The 14508-nt window shown below is 37.2% G+C and overlaps 1 protein-coding gene across 1 annotated transcript in view; it reads right to left on the reverse strand.

Moving 5' to 3' along the window:
* The window catches only part of LOC310738450 (uncharacterized protein), a gene marked incomplete at its 3' end in the record, with an annotated part of 65620 nt that overhangs the window by 25971 nt on the left and 25141 nt on the right, over positions 1-14508 (reverse strand). Inside the window, exons 35-44 of the mRNA XM_083563433.1 lie at positions 12359-12517; positions 12074-12241; positions 11402-11503; positions 10936-11133; positions 10315-10836; positions 9534-9715; positions 8970-9294; positions 8658-8810; positions 8286-8489; positions 42-7592 (exon numbers count right to left, since the gene is read on the reverse strand). Of these exons, the coding sequence (XP_083419559.1) occupies positions 42-7592; positions 8286-8489; positions 8658-8810; positions 8970-9294; positions 9534-9715; positions 10315-10836; positions 10936-11133; positions 11402-11503; positions 12074-12241; positions 12359-12517 (9564 nt within the window). The remainder of the gene's footprint in view (positions 1-41; positions 7593-8285; positions 8490-8657; positions 8811-8969; positions 9295-9533; positions 9716-10314; positions 10837-10935; positions 11134-11401; positions 11504-12073; positions 12242-12358; positions 12518-14508) is intronic.

The following is a 14508-nucleotide window of genomic DNA, read 5'->3' on the forward strand; positions in this document are numbered from 1 at the left end:
AAATCAATTTCTGCTGTAGTCATTTCAAGAATTTCTGATACTGGTCCATGAGAAACATCAGCATCACTGTTTGTGGGTTCAGTCTCCTGTCTGAACGTGATATGATCTTCTTCTGGATTTACCTGTTTCTGTTTTATATCTGTTCTAGACATTTGAAGAATCTCCGGTACTAGACCATGTGAAATATCACTTTCAGCATGTGTGTATTCAATTTCTTGTCTAAACTTGATGCTGTCCTCCTCTAACATCTCCTCTATAGTTTCTGGGTCATTTGTGAGTTTGGCATTTTGGTTTGTTGTTTCTTGTTTCTCTTCTGTGTTATAATCTATTGATGCAGTGTGTAGCTGATAAGAAACACTTCTGATATTAAGATCTTTTGTTGTATCAACTCTCTGATTTTGCAACACATCCTCTTCTTCCAATGCACCCTGTGTTGTGTCTGTGGAATCGAGATGCCTTGTGCTCGTGGTCTGATGATGCAGAAAGCTGCCTTCACTCATTTCTTTGGAAATTGTTGTTTCCTTTATCTCTTCTTCAGTAGCTGTCTGATCTGTGTCCAGCAGCTTCTTTTGCTTCTTTCTTTTCCTAATAGAACTTGAATGTTTGGAACAATGGCTGTCTTCTGCTTTCACCTGGTCACTATCCAAATTATTTGTACTTTTGTCTTTTTTAGTTGCAGTCTGTTGTCTCTTATTTCTTTTTTGATCTACAGGTAAAGTATTTTGAATTTGCAGCACATCTGCATCTGTATAATCTCTGTCTGATAATTTAGAAGCTTCATGATGTGATACATCTACATCTCTATAGGAATCTTCTATAGCAGCAGGAGTTTGGTCTTGTTGAAGACGAGCATTTTCAGTCCGACTTGTTTGCACTGAATCTGTTTGTTTGACAGTCTGCAGGTTCTCTAGACTCCCAAGTGACTGCGTACGATCCTCATTAGATTTTGTTCTTTCTGATTTAAAGTACTCTGATTTAGCAGAGGAATTATCAGGATCAAATTCATTCTCATCAGATGACTGGTTCCTCTCAGATTCTAACACTGGTTGATCAACATCAAGAATGATGGTATAAACTTTTGCAGCACCAAGGCTACTTTGGTTATCACTGTCCATGTGTGTCATTAAGGTGTCAGGCTGGTTTGCATCAGATATCTGACTTAACAAGTCAATTTCTTGTCTAGAAATGTCAAGAACTTCTGCTAGTGTAGTGTTTGAAAAATCAACTTCGCCCTGTTCTGTATAAGGATCCTTTTTCTCAGTTGGGATTGCTCTCTCATTCCCTTGTTGTTGCTGCTGATCTGGCGATACAGGGGCTTTTTTATAGCAAACAGATCCAGTATTCATCTCAGTTATTATATCAGTTTTCTGATTCTCCAGTACGTCCATTTCTGTAACATGCTTAACAGGTAACATTAAAGCTTGTTGACTTGACAAATTTCTATCTTCAATGGTTCTTTCTATACTTATTGGAGTTTGGAGTTGTTGGAAATGAGCATTTTCAGGCTGAGGTGTCTGCATTGATTCTGTAAGTGAGGTTTGTTGAGTTTTCTCAAGACTGTCCATTGACTCTCTAAGATCCGCTTCACTTTGAGTTACGGTTGCATTAAGGTTTGATACATTGTCAATAGGATTTTCAGAACTGAAATCATTATCATCTTCAGCTTTGAAAAATTCCACTGTCTGCTGCCCATCAGGTATCACTGCAGACTCATTAACATTCAGAATGGACTTAGAGACTGTTACAGTCCCAGTGCTACTTTGGTTTTCACTGTCCATGTGCAGTGTCCCAGATTCAGGTTGGGTTACATCAGGTGTCTGATTCAACAAATCAATTTCTCGTGTAGACATTTCAAGAATTTCTGATACTGGTCCATGAGAAACATCAGCATCACTGTTTGTGGGTTCCGTCTCCTGTCTGAGCATGATATGATCTTCCTCTGGATTTACCTGTTTCTGTTCTATATCTGTTCTAGACATTTGAATAATCTTCAGTACTAGACCATGTGAAATATCACTTTCAGCATGTGTGTTTTCAATTTCTTGTCTAAACTTGATGCTGTCCTCCTCTGATATCTCCTGTATAGTTTCTGGGTCATTTGTGAGTTTGGCATTTTGGTTTGTTGTTTCTTGTTTCTCTTCTGTGTCATAATCTATTGGTGCAGTGTGTAGCTGATAAGAAACACTTCTGATATTAAGATCTTTTGTTGTATCAATTCTCTGATTTTGCAACACATCCTCTTCTTCCAATGCACCCTGTGTTGTGTCTGTGGAATCGAGATGCCTTGTGCTCGTGGTCTGATGATGCAGAAAGCTGCCTTCACTCATTTCTTTGGAGATTTCTGTTTTATTCTTCTCATCTTTAGGAGCTGTCTGATCTGTGTTTAGCAGCCTCTTCTTCATTTTTCTTTTCTTAATAGATCTGGAATGCTTGAAACGATGACTATCTTCTGCTTTGGCCTGCTCTTTATCCAACTTATTTGCACTTTCTTTATTTTCAATTACAATCTGTTGTCTCTCTTTTTTTTCCTGATCAAAAGATACAGAATTTTGCTGATAGGAAATAATTATGGCATCAGATTCTTTTGTATGAGCTGCCTGAATTTGCAGCACATCTGCATCTATAGAATCTCTGTCTGATAATTCAAAATCTTTATGTAATACATCTACATTTCTACAGGAATCTTCTATAGCAGCAGGGTTTTGGTCTTGTTGAAGAGGAGCTTTTTCAGTCCGACTTGTTTGCACTGAATCTGTTTGTAGGTTAGGCTGCATTTTCTCTAGAGTCTCAAGTGACTGCATACCATCCTCATTAGATTTGAAACCTCTTGATTTAAAGTCCTCTGATTTAGCAGCAGAATTGTCAGGCTCAAATTTATTATCATTGGATGACTGGTTTCTCTCAGGTGGTAATACTGCATGTTCAGCATCCGGAATGATGGTATAAACTTTTGCAGCACCAAGGCTACTTTGGTTATCACTGTCCATGTGTATCATAACGGTGTCAGTCTGGTTTACATCAGATATCTGACTTAAGTCGATTTCCTTTCTAGAAATGTCAAGAACTTCTGCTAGTGTAGTGTTTGAAAAATCAACTTCGCTCTGTTCTGTATGAGTATCCTTTTTTTCAATTGGGATTGCTCTCTCATTCCCTTGTTGTTGCTGCTGATCTGGAGATACAGGGGCTTTTTTATAGCAAACAGATCCAGTATTCATCTCAGTTGTTATATCAACTTCCTGATTTTCCAGTACGTCCATTTCTGTAACATGCTTAACAGGTAACATTAAAGCTTGTTGACTTGACAAATTTCTATCTTCAATGGTTCTTTCTATACTTATTGGAGTTCGGAGTTGTTGGAAATGAGCATTTTCAGGCTGAGGTGTCTGCATTGATTCTGTAAGTTTTGACTCTCTAAGATCCGCTTCACTTTGAGTTACGGTTGCATTAAGGTTTGATACATTGTCAGTAGGATTTTCAGAACTGAAATCATTATCATCTTCAGCTTTGAAAAATTCCACTGTCTGCTGCCCATCAGGTATCACTGCAGACACATCAACATTCAGAATGGATTTAGAGACTGTTACAGTCCCAGTGCTACTTTGGTTTTCACTGTCCATGTGCAGTGTCCCAGATTTAGGTTGGGTTACATCAGGTGTCTGATTTAACAAATACATTTCTGCTGTAGACATTTCAATAACCTCTGGTCCATGAGAAACATCAGCATCACTGTTTGTGGGTTCAGTCTCCTGTCTGAACGTGATATGATCTTCTTCTGGATTGACCTGTTTCTGTTTCATATCTGTATTAGACATTTGAAGAATCTCCGGTACTAGACCATGTGAAATATCACTTTCAGCATGTGTGTATTCGATTTCTTGTCTTAACTTAATGCTGTCCCCCTCTGATATCTCCTCTATAGTTTCTGGGTCATTTGTGAGTTTGACATTTTGGTTTGTTGTTTCTTGTCTGTCTTCTGTGTCATAATCTATTGATGCAGTGTGTAGCTGATAAGAAACACTTCTGACATTGAGCTCTTTTGGTGTATCAACTCTCTGATTTTGCAACACATCCTCTTCTTCCAATACACCCTGTGTTGTGTCTGTGAAATCGAGATGCCTTGTGCTCGTGGTCTGATGATGCAGAAAGCTGCCTTCACTCATTTCTTTGGAAATTGTTGTTTTACTCTTTGTCTCATCTTGAGTAGCTGTCTGATCTGTGTCCAGCAGCTTCTTCTGCTTCTTTCTTTTCTTAATAGAACTGGAATGCTTGGAACAATGGCTGTCTTTTCCTTTTTTCTGTTCAGTGTCCAGATTGTTTGTGTTTTTGTCATTTCCAATTGCAGTCTGTTGTCTCTCTTTTCTTTCTTGATCTACAGGTAAAGTATTTTGTTGATAGGAAATAATTATGGCATCAAAACGAGCATTTTCCTTCGGAGTTGTTTGCGCTGAATCTCTTTGTTCGTTAGGTTGCATTTTCTCTAGACTCTCAAGTGACTGCATAAAATCCTCATTAGATTTTGTTCTTTCTGATTTAAAGTCTTCTGATTTAGCAGAATTGTCAGGACCAAATTCATTATCATCAGATGACGGCTGCTTTTTAGCATCTAACACAGGTTGATTAACATCCAGAATGAGGGTATAAACTTTTGCATCAATGCTTCTTTGGGTGTCACTGTCAACGTATAGTGTACAGATGTCAGACTGGTTTGTATTGGATATCCGACTTAACAAGTCTTGTGAAAAATCTACTTCGCCCTGTTTTGTATCTGATTCATTTTTCTCATTTGTGATTGCACTCTCATGCTCTTGTTGTTGCTGTTGATCTGGAGACACAGGGTTTTTTTGGTAGCAAACAGATCCAACATTGATCATAGCTGTTGTAGGATCTTCCTGATTCGGCAGTGCATCCATATTTATATCAGATGTCTGATTCAGGTCAATTACAGTTGAAGACATTTCAAAAGCCTCTGAAACTTGACCATGAAAAAAATCAGCTTTTCTATGTGTGGGTTCAGTTCCTGGTCTGAACATAATATAATCTTCTGTATTTGCCTGCAGAAATCTGCCTTCATTCATTTCATCTGAGATTGTTGTTTCAATCTTTGTCTCTTCTTTAGTTACTGTCTCATCTGTGTTCAGCAGCCTCTTTTTCTTCTTTCTTTTCTTAATAGATTTCGAACGCTTGGAACAATGGCTGTCTTCTGCTTCTGCCCGTTCACTATCTTGCTCATTTGTACTTTTGTCATTTCCAATTTTAGTCTGTTGTCTCTCATTTGTGCTCTGATCTGTAGATATAGAATTTTGCTGACAAGTTATAGTGATGGCATCAGATTCTTTTGTATGCATCGGCTGATTCTGCAGCACTGCCTCTAAAGAATCTCTGACTGGATGTGACACATCTACTTCTTCACAAGGGCCTTTTATATCAGCAGGCATTTGGACAGAATTTTCAGTCTGACTCGGTTCCTCTAGACTCTCCAGTGACTGCATACAATCCTCATTAGATTTAGCTTTTTCTGATTTTAAGTCCTCTGATTTAGCAGAAAGATTTTCAGGACCAAATTCATGATCATCTGTTAACTTCTCAGGTTTTAATGCTGGTTGATCAGCATCCAGAATAATGTTATAAACTTTTGTAGCACTAAGACTTTTGTCACTGTCCATGAACACAATACAGGAATCAGGCTGGTTTGCATCAGGTATCTCACTCGACAAGTCAATTTCTGTTTTAGAAATGTCAAGAACCTCTGCTACTGTAGTTTCTGAATTATTAATATCTTCCTGTTCTGTATATGGTTTATTTTTGTCATTTGGTATTGCTCTCTGCTCTTGGTGCTGATCTGAAAATAGAGGAACTTTTTGGTAGGAAACAGATCCAGCATTAATCTCTGCTGTTGTTTCAGTTTTCTGATTTTGTAGGATATCCTTGTTTGTAAGACAACTAACAGACAACAGTGAAACTTGTTGACTACCATCTCCAATGGAACTTTTTGCCCAATCAGTGATTTGGTATTCTTCAGAATTAGTTGGCTGCACAGATTCATTACGTGAGGACATTTCCATTTTTTCTTGACTATGCAATGACTGCACAATATCCTTTTCTGAATTTAAATTGAATTTGGTGGTATCTCCAGCTTTGGCACACTCCACTGTGTCAAGTGTAGATTTAGATTGATCAACATTTGCCGATGTGGATATGCTGATTTTTTCAGATATAGTGATACATTGGTTGTTAGTGTCCAAGAGTCCCATTGTCAATTCAGGCTGGGTTACATCAGTTGTCAGATTCATTGTTTCTTTTGTAACAATTTCAAGAACCTCTAATAATGGACCATGAGAAACAGCTACTCTGTGTGTTGGATTAATTCCCTGTCTATATGTAATATATTCTTGTTCTTCTTTTGTCTGTTCAGTATTTAGGTCATCTGTGGTATCCTGTCTGACATCTCTGTCCCTTGTAGATTGGGTTTTTTGCTGATAGGAATCATATCTGACATCAGGCAAATTTGTAACAGGAATTTCCTGATTTTGTAGCAAGTTTACTTCTATTACCTCACTGTATAATACTTCTGAAACATCTCTAGATCTTTCTGCACCAACAGGAGTCAGGATTCGTTGAAGATGACCACTTTCAATCTGACCTGGTTGTAGTGAGTAGTGAAAGGCCAATGACGTTTCCTGTACATTGTCTAATGACTGTATACAATCTTCTTCACTTTTAGTTGTTCCTGATTTAGAGTCAGTTGTATAATCAGTAGATATTTCAGAACTGAATTCATTGCCTTCATCAGATGACAGCTGCCTTTCAGGTTTCAGTATAGGTTGACCAACCAGACAGACAGTTTTTACAATTTCAGGACTAATTTCCTTTATCTCTGTAGAATCCGTATGCCCTGTGCTACTTGTCTGATGATACAGAAAGCTGGTTTCACTCATTTGTTTGGAGATTGCTATTTCAGTCGTCTTTGTTTCCCTATTAATCGTTTCATCTATGTTGCTTTTCTTTTTTTTCTTTTTAATAAAACTGGTACTCTTAAAACTCTGCTTATCTTCTGCTTTTGCTTGTTCGGTGTCCAATTTATTTGTGATTGCCATTGTTTGTGTCTTTTTTATTTCTTTATCTGTGGAGATAACTTGTTGGTAGGAAACACATCTGGAATCATGTTCTTTTCTATGAAATCCAGGATTTTGTAGCATATCCAACCTATCCTCTTTGTCTGATAACGTAGAAGGTTGGAAACTTGGCATATCTGCATGCCCAGAGAAACTTTTTGTATCAACAGGTGCTTGGTTTCGTTGAAGATTAGTATTTCCACTTGGCTGCGCTGATTCTGTCAGTGATGGTTTGATTTTCTCTAGACTACCTACTGAGTGCATAGGAGTCTTCTCAGTTTTTGTTTCTGATTTAGAGTTCTTTGCTTTAGCAGTGAGATTAGCAGAACTGAATTTATTAGCATCATGAGCTTTGGGAGACTCCGGTGACTGTTGTTTATCAGGTTTCAGTATAGATTGTTCAAAATCCAGAAGAGTTTTACAGACTTCAGCAGTTTCAGTTCTACTTTGCTTGTCACTGTCCATGTGTAATGCAGAAGGCTGTTGATACAATCATACATATAAAATGTATATATAAAAAAACTAAACTCAACAACTAAATCCAGAAACACTGGAACATTTAAATAAATTATGGTAGAGTTTTAAGTTAAGCTTCATATAGGAATTCTTCTCTAAATGGAGAACCAGCATAAGCACTCAACATTGATGTGCTGAACTGCAAAGTCTATGTGAATAGCAGAATAACGTGTTTAAAGTGGGTTTGTTATTTAAAAGATTACACAGTGTACTTCTGAGACTGTCATGGTAACAGTGTGCTGCCAGACCTACATGGCTATAATATTTATTACTAAATCAACTCGGCAAATGAACAAATTAATTCTCTGCCTGGTCTCTTTGCTCTGGTAAAACACAAACAAAACTATAGAGCTAACAGTGCAGTATATAAGTGTTTGGGTACTGCTAATAAAATGATTATTTTAATTGGTTTGCAGTGAAATCCTGCATTAATGTGAACTAAAATACCTCCTTTGGCTTTATTTCAAATCAAATCTATTTTTATTCAAATCGCACTAAAAGGTAAATACAGCACAAAAAAGATAATACATTTTTGCCTTGGGGCTTCTTAGCACACACCCAGTTGATAAAACAGCATTGCATTTTTGTCATTTAACAGGTGGTTATATCATTTTTATTTATTTTTTGCTAGGATATATTAGGATCTTTAATACTTACGTTAAAACCTGTTTCTCTGGTATCTTGGCTTTGTAAACGGTCAAGCTGTTTGTGAGTGGACTCGTCAAGCATTGTCCACTTATTGAGCAGAATCTGAACATCCTGAGACAAAAATGTCTGACCTTCCGGTGTGCAACTCATCAGCAGGGATGTTTTTAGTATTTCAACTTCTTGTAGATTCTTGATCAAATCTTGATCGATGTCCTGAAACATAAGATATATGAATCACCAACAACATTTCAGTTCATATGTATTTGTTTGTATTTGAGAGAAAGGGCTTGTATAACTGTGGCCACACAATTGTTCTTATTGTATGTTCCCTTTTCCTTTGCTTTTTTAATACTTTGCATTAGTATTCATGCACATTCTCACTTCTAGAGTGTCCAATTTAATCTTCTGGCCTTTTTCATCTGAGGGCATGAGCACTTTCTTCTGCAAAGAGTCAAGGGCTTCACTGCACTGCTTCAGCATGAGGGTGCAGTGTTTTTCTCTGTGAATACTCCCATCCAGACTATCACATACATCCTATACATATACACACAAGCATAATTTACAAAAGATACAACACAAGTACAATGTAATTTCAACCACAACCATAATGAAATGTAACTAGCACATATACTTTCCATTGTGCTATAACACATTTTTACCCTGCAGATGTAAAATATACCCAAAATTGCTTACACTCATTTGTTTGACCAAACTGGAGGCACTTCTCTCCAGACTTTCCCAGGACAGATCAATCCAGCTTGGGTCTTGTGTTAACTGGGCCTGTGACCTCATCTGAGTTTTCAGTGCAGTAACTTCAGAGTTCAGGGTTTTGGCTTTCTCCAGAAGACACTGCACTTGCTGCACAGATGTATTCTTTTCTTTTAAACCTGGCCAGGGAAAAAGAACAGGTAGGGCTGCAATTTGCTCTTGCAACTCCTGAAGCTGCTGTAACTTGGTCTCAATCTGCTGTTGCTGGTGCTGACAGGAGGAGAAATGCTCCAAAATTTCCAGTAAGAGTCTAAAATACAGAGTAGATCAAACTGTAAGCAAATAAAATTTAAATGAAATCAATTTATTAATCAATTTAAGGTTTAGCACTCATTGCATCAATCTTGTCTTATTTATGAAGTCAAATTGTCAAAATCCCTCTATTAATATATTTACCTAAATATAACTATATACATTAATACACTCTTGTACACACTATAATATATAGACAAGCGATCAATATATGCGTGTGCTCAATGTACACTCCACCTGTGTTGCTCCACTGTAGACTGCAACAGAGAATCCCACTGGCATTCTGCATCCCTAACTATGCACAGGACATCCTGTAAGTCTCTTTCTCCTCGCTCACCGTGTCTCTGGATCAGTGCCTGACTTCTGACCTTCAGCTTCTCAAACCTGCTGTCTCCTTCAGCCCTCAGGTCCAACACCACCTGACCACACATTAGTCATTACATGTGAACAGACTATGAACAGAAATAAGAATCTAAGGCAGTTGATGGAAACCATCTTTGAAATTCAATTTTGACATGAATATGATAGTGATATTATCCTGAACTGGGAGATGTAATACATTTCTGCCATTCCCTTTAGCTCTCTGAACAGCCGTTTGCAAATCAATCCGAGCATTAATGTAAGAGTCTGGCAAATGGGAAGTCATAATGTGAGAAAAGAGGCTAAGATGCTATTTAAATATGGGTCTCATCCCTGGCTTTCCATTTGCTCAACCTTTTCAATGCAATTTCATCTTTTTGTATCAAATAGGCAATTTTAGTGCCATTCCTTGGGCAAGTTAGATCTATATATATATATTCGTTATTTTTGCCCTTTCAAAGCGCTTTTAGCAAGGTTTTCTCCTGACTATTAGAAAAATAAGAATGTTCTGTGGACAGCTTAAATGGGTATTTTTTTTATTAATTTATTTATTATTAGACAGGGAAGCCCTACTATCCTGAATGTTAATAGCAAGTTAAAAAAGAACTGGCATTATTATTTTGATCCCTTTTTCATTTCTCATCAATTTTTTTTTTACCTGAAGTTCCTGCAGTCTTTCTCTAGTTTTAGCAGGGATGTTCTGAGTATCTGTTTCCTGAGTGTCAACTGACTGCTGTAATCTTTTTAGCCAATCTTCTGTTCTTTCTGCCAGGTGTTTGATGTTCTGCAAATCTTTAACAAAGTCTTCATGGTCTGATGAATTCTCATGTAGGTCATTTGCTTTGGGACATATGTGAGATGAAGATTGACCCTGCTGATCCTGTATGTTACTGAAATCACATGGAGGATCTTGGATCTTTTGAACTGTGACTTGGGAATGATGATCTTCTGACTTTAGGATTTGAGAATATTTGACCTGTTGTGGCTTATTATAGCTCTCTGCTTCTTCTCTCTTCAGAATGATTATATTTTTTATGGCAGAGATATCTTCCTGCAGTTGAGCCCCATCCTCAGTAAGTGACAGCAAGCTCTCTGGGCTGGCCACATTGGTCAACAAGGCAACTTGCTGCATCAGAGTGTCTGCCTGTTCACTTTCTAGCTGGAGTTTCTCCGATAAGGCCTGAAGGAGCAAACAGTCAGTGAGCTGTCACAGATATCTAATCCCAAACTGCAGTTTACATCATCACTATTTATCCAACATTTCTGCCTATATATTCACCTGGATTTCCTGGATAAGATGCTCAGATGCAGCAAGTGTGCTCAGGGCATCTTTAATCCTCTTTATGGAGGACATGCACTCTGTCATTCTGCCTGTGACCTGAGCCTTGGCAGCCAACAGCTCTTTGAAAACACCACTTGTTTCAGTGAAGAGCTCCTTCACTTCGTCCATTCTCTTCCTCAGCTGACTCTCAGTTACCTAGGAAAAACAGTATATATATTAATAACATTATTTAATGCTCTAAATCCAATTAATTCTACTATGATAGATAGATAGATAGATAGATAGATAGATAGATAGATAGATAGATAGATAGATAGATAGATAGATAGATAGATAGATAGATAGATAGATAGATAGATAGATAGATAGATAGATAGATCCTATTAGCTACATTATGCACAGATAATAATATAAAAAAAATAAGTGGATCTGTGCATGCATATGCACCTACAAAAATATTTACCTGTAGCTCCAAGGGGGGTTCACTGCTGTGAAGAATATCCTTGATCTCAGCAGACCTGCGATGAAAATGTTCTAAATTTTCCTCCTGTGAACTTAGCTCCTCCTGTTGGAGCAATAACAAAGACTCAGAATTTTAAAGGCCACATTTACACACACACACATACATATACACTGTATATAAATCAAAAGGATATTTATAGAATATATGTAACACATTATTATTATTTGCAAAAGGGGGTAAATGTCCCAGTGATTGCAAAGTATTAAAGACAAAGACTTAAGAGATGAGACAATATTAAAGAGAGTGATCTGTTGCTAACGAATGTACACTTGATATGAACTGAGCAGGAATTTGCATTGTGAGAGTTAGCTGTTAGCATTTATGTAGCCTGTATTATAATGATAGCTACCATTTGAAAGATTAGCAATAACTTTTATTAGCTTTTAGCAATGGTTTTATAACATTCACTGGATCCTTTGTGATAGGGAAACCAGTTTCCCATGTGAATTAATAATATTTCTATTTTAAACAATGTGACAAATTTGAAAATGTATTTCAGAGGATTTATATAAATGAGTAAAAATCTGTGGTTTAGAAGACTTTAAATCTGTTGAGATATTTAACTTTATTGGCATTTTCTACTTGTTCATCACTAATATTTAAAAAATGTACCTGCATAGCAAGAACCTCTTGCTCTGTCCGAAAAGGGTTTGATTGAGCAAATGACCGCAGTTTGATGTTGGCCCAAGTTTCTACCTCCTTGGCCAAGAAAAGAAGCTTATCCCAGAGCGATAACCCAATTTGCAGATTCTCAATATGGCATTCTGTCCTTTCACACACCTGAGGAGTATAAAGACAAAAACATTCTCACCCACTTTTAATATTATAAATCATTGCAGATAGCTGTACAATTTCTAACAGTGAAATTAATTCTAATGTAATACTAGAGAATCATACATCTAGCCACCGATCCATGAGTGCATCCGCCTCACTCTCGAATGGAGCCTCTGGACAGTCTGGAATATTTCGCATCTGAGTGTGCAGCTGCCTGCACACAGCTCTAAACTCCTCCACACCGTCTCCAAGTGAACTTAGGTCTGATTTAATGTTGTTTACCTGCATAAACATGAACAATGGGTCAAAAGGAAATAAAGACCTCAGAACAAAATAACATCACTTTTACTCATCTACAATTAACTTTCACAACAGCTTTTCCCCTTGTGGCTAGGTTTTCAGCTGTGAGTGGCTTTAATATACACATAGATAATGTCAACAATACTCTGACCAAGGATTTTATACTGTGCTTTGATAGTTATGGAATACAACAATTTGTTGATTTTCCAACTAATTGTTAAGGTCATATTCTTGACCTTGTTTGCTGCTCTGGTGAAACTTCTTCCAACTGTCTTGCTCTGGACCTGCCCATATCAGATCATAAGCTAATATCTTTCAGTGTTAACATAATGGTTGCAAAAAATAACACGGGTCGTTCCATTTCATTTCGGAATATTATGAACATTGATCTAGCTGCTCTTTCTGATGGACTTAACAATTTATTTAGGAGAGATGTCTTTTCTACTATAGATGATTTGGTGTCTCAATGTAACGATGGACTACACAGTGTGCTTGATACACTTGCTCCTTTAAAAACTCGGACTGTCTGTTTTACTTATTCTGCTTCTTGGTTTACACCGGAACTGAGACTGCTTAAAACTAAGAGACGTCGCCTGGAACGTTTATGCATTAAAACTGTTCAATAATGCACTTACTGTTATAAAAACATAATGCACTTCCTGTTTATAAAAAAATGTATGCAGATCACATGCTCTATTACCTGCTAAATCTGACTATTACTCTACTATAATTGGGTCGGATGCAGGGAACAGGAGATCTTTGTAAAATAATAAATAATACCCTACAGCCTCCTGATACCCTTTCATCTCATCTATATTCTAGTGATTTATGCAATAATTTCATGACCTTCTTTAATAATAAACTTGCCAATATTTATCTACAACTGACTCCACAAAATAATATAGCATCTGATCTGTTGTATCTGCCTTCCCATGATTCTCTTCTGTATTTATTTAATAGTTTTGACATTTAAAATGAAATTGAAATGAGATATCAGGTCTGCTTCGCCAATCTAAGTCTTCCATACACTCTTCCCTCCCCTCTGGTGTGGTTCCTTCATCTTTTAAGTTTCTGTATTAACTCCAAGACTTAAGAAATTGGGCACTGATACTAATAATTTTGCCAATTTTTGCCCAATTTCCAATTGACCCTTTTCTCAAATATTTTGGAAAAGGTTGCTGCTTCTCAGGTTCATTCCCATCTTTAAAAAAAATAACCTGTTCGAAAAATTCTAAACCGGTTTGCGTAGTATAAAGACTGCCATAATAAAAGTTGTTAACGATCTGCTAATGGCAGCTGATTCTGGACTCTTAACTATACTTATCTCACTCAATCTGAGTTCGGCCTTTAATACAACTTCCCATTAGGTTCTTTTAGATGGATTACGCTCTTTAGGTATTACTGGTGTCCCTCTTACCTAGTTCAGATCCTATCTCTCTGGGCGCTCTCAATTTGTTCGACTTAAACATTTCAGATTATACTCCTGCTGGTGTTCCAAATCCAATTTGCCAAAAATCAATAGTTTATAATCTAATTTCCGCATGTTAAGAGTTTGGGTGTTGTCTTTGATAGACACTCTTTTGAAATGCATGTGAACAATATTATGCGGTCCGCGTCCTTCCATCTTCTGAACATCAGCCGCATTCGTTTGTTACTCACAACCGATTTCGCAGCTATTCTTGTACATGCTCTAGTTGGCTTACGCATTGATTTCTGTAACTCTCTTATGTTTGGGTTACCTCACAAACTTCTTTGTAAACTTCAATTCGTCCAAAACTCAGCTGCCCATATATTTACTAGAACCTCTTCTATCGTGCATTTCTCTCCTGTTCTTTATCATCTACACTGGCTTCCTGTCAAACTTCAGATAGAGTATAAGGTTCTGCTTCAAATCACTTCATACATCTCTGACTTGCTTCATACCTACACACCAAAGCACACTCTCAAATCTTCCTCAGCTATTTTCCTCATTG

The sequence above is a fragment of the Silurus aristotelis genome, assembly GCF_946808225.1.
Source record: "Silurus aristotelis genome assembly, chromosome: 15".
NCBI classification, from domain to species: domain Eukaryota; kingdom Metazoa; phylum Chordata; class Actinopteri; order Siluriformes; family Siluridae; genus Silurus; species Silurus aristotelis.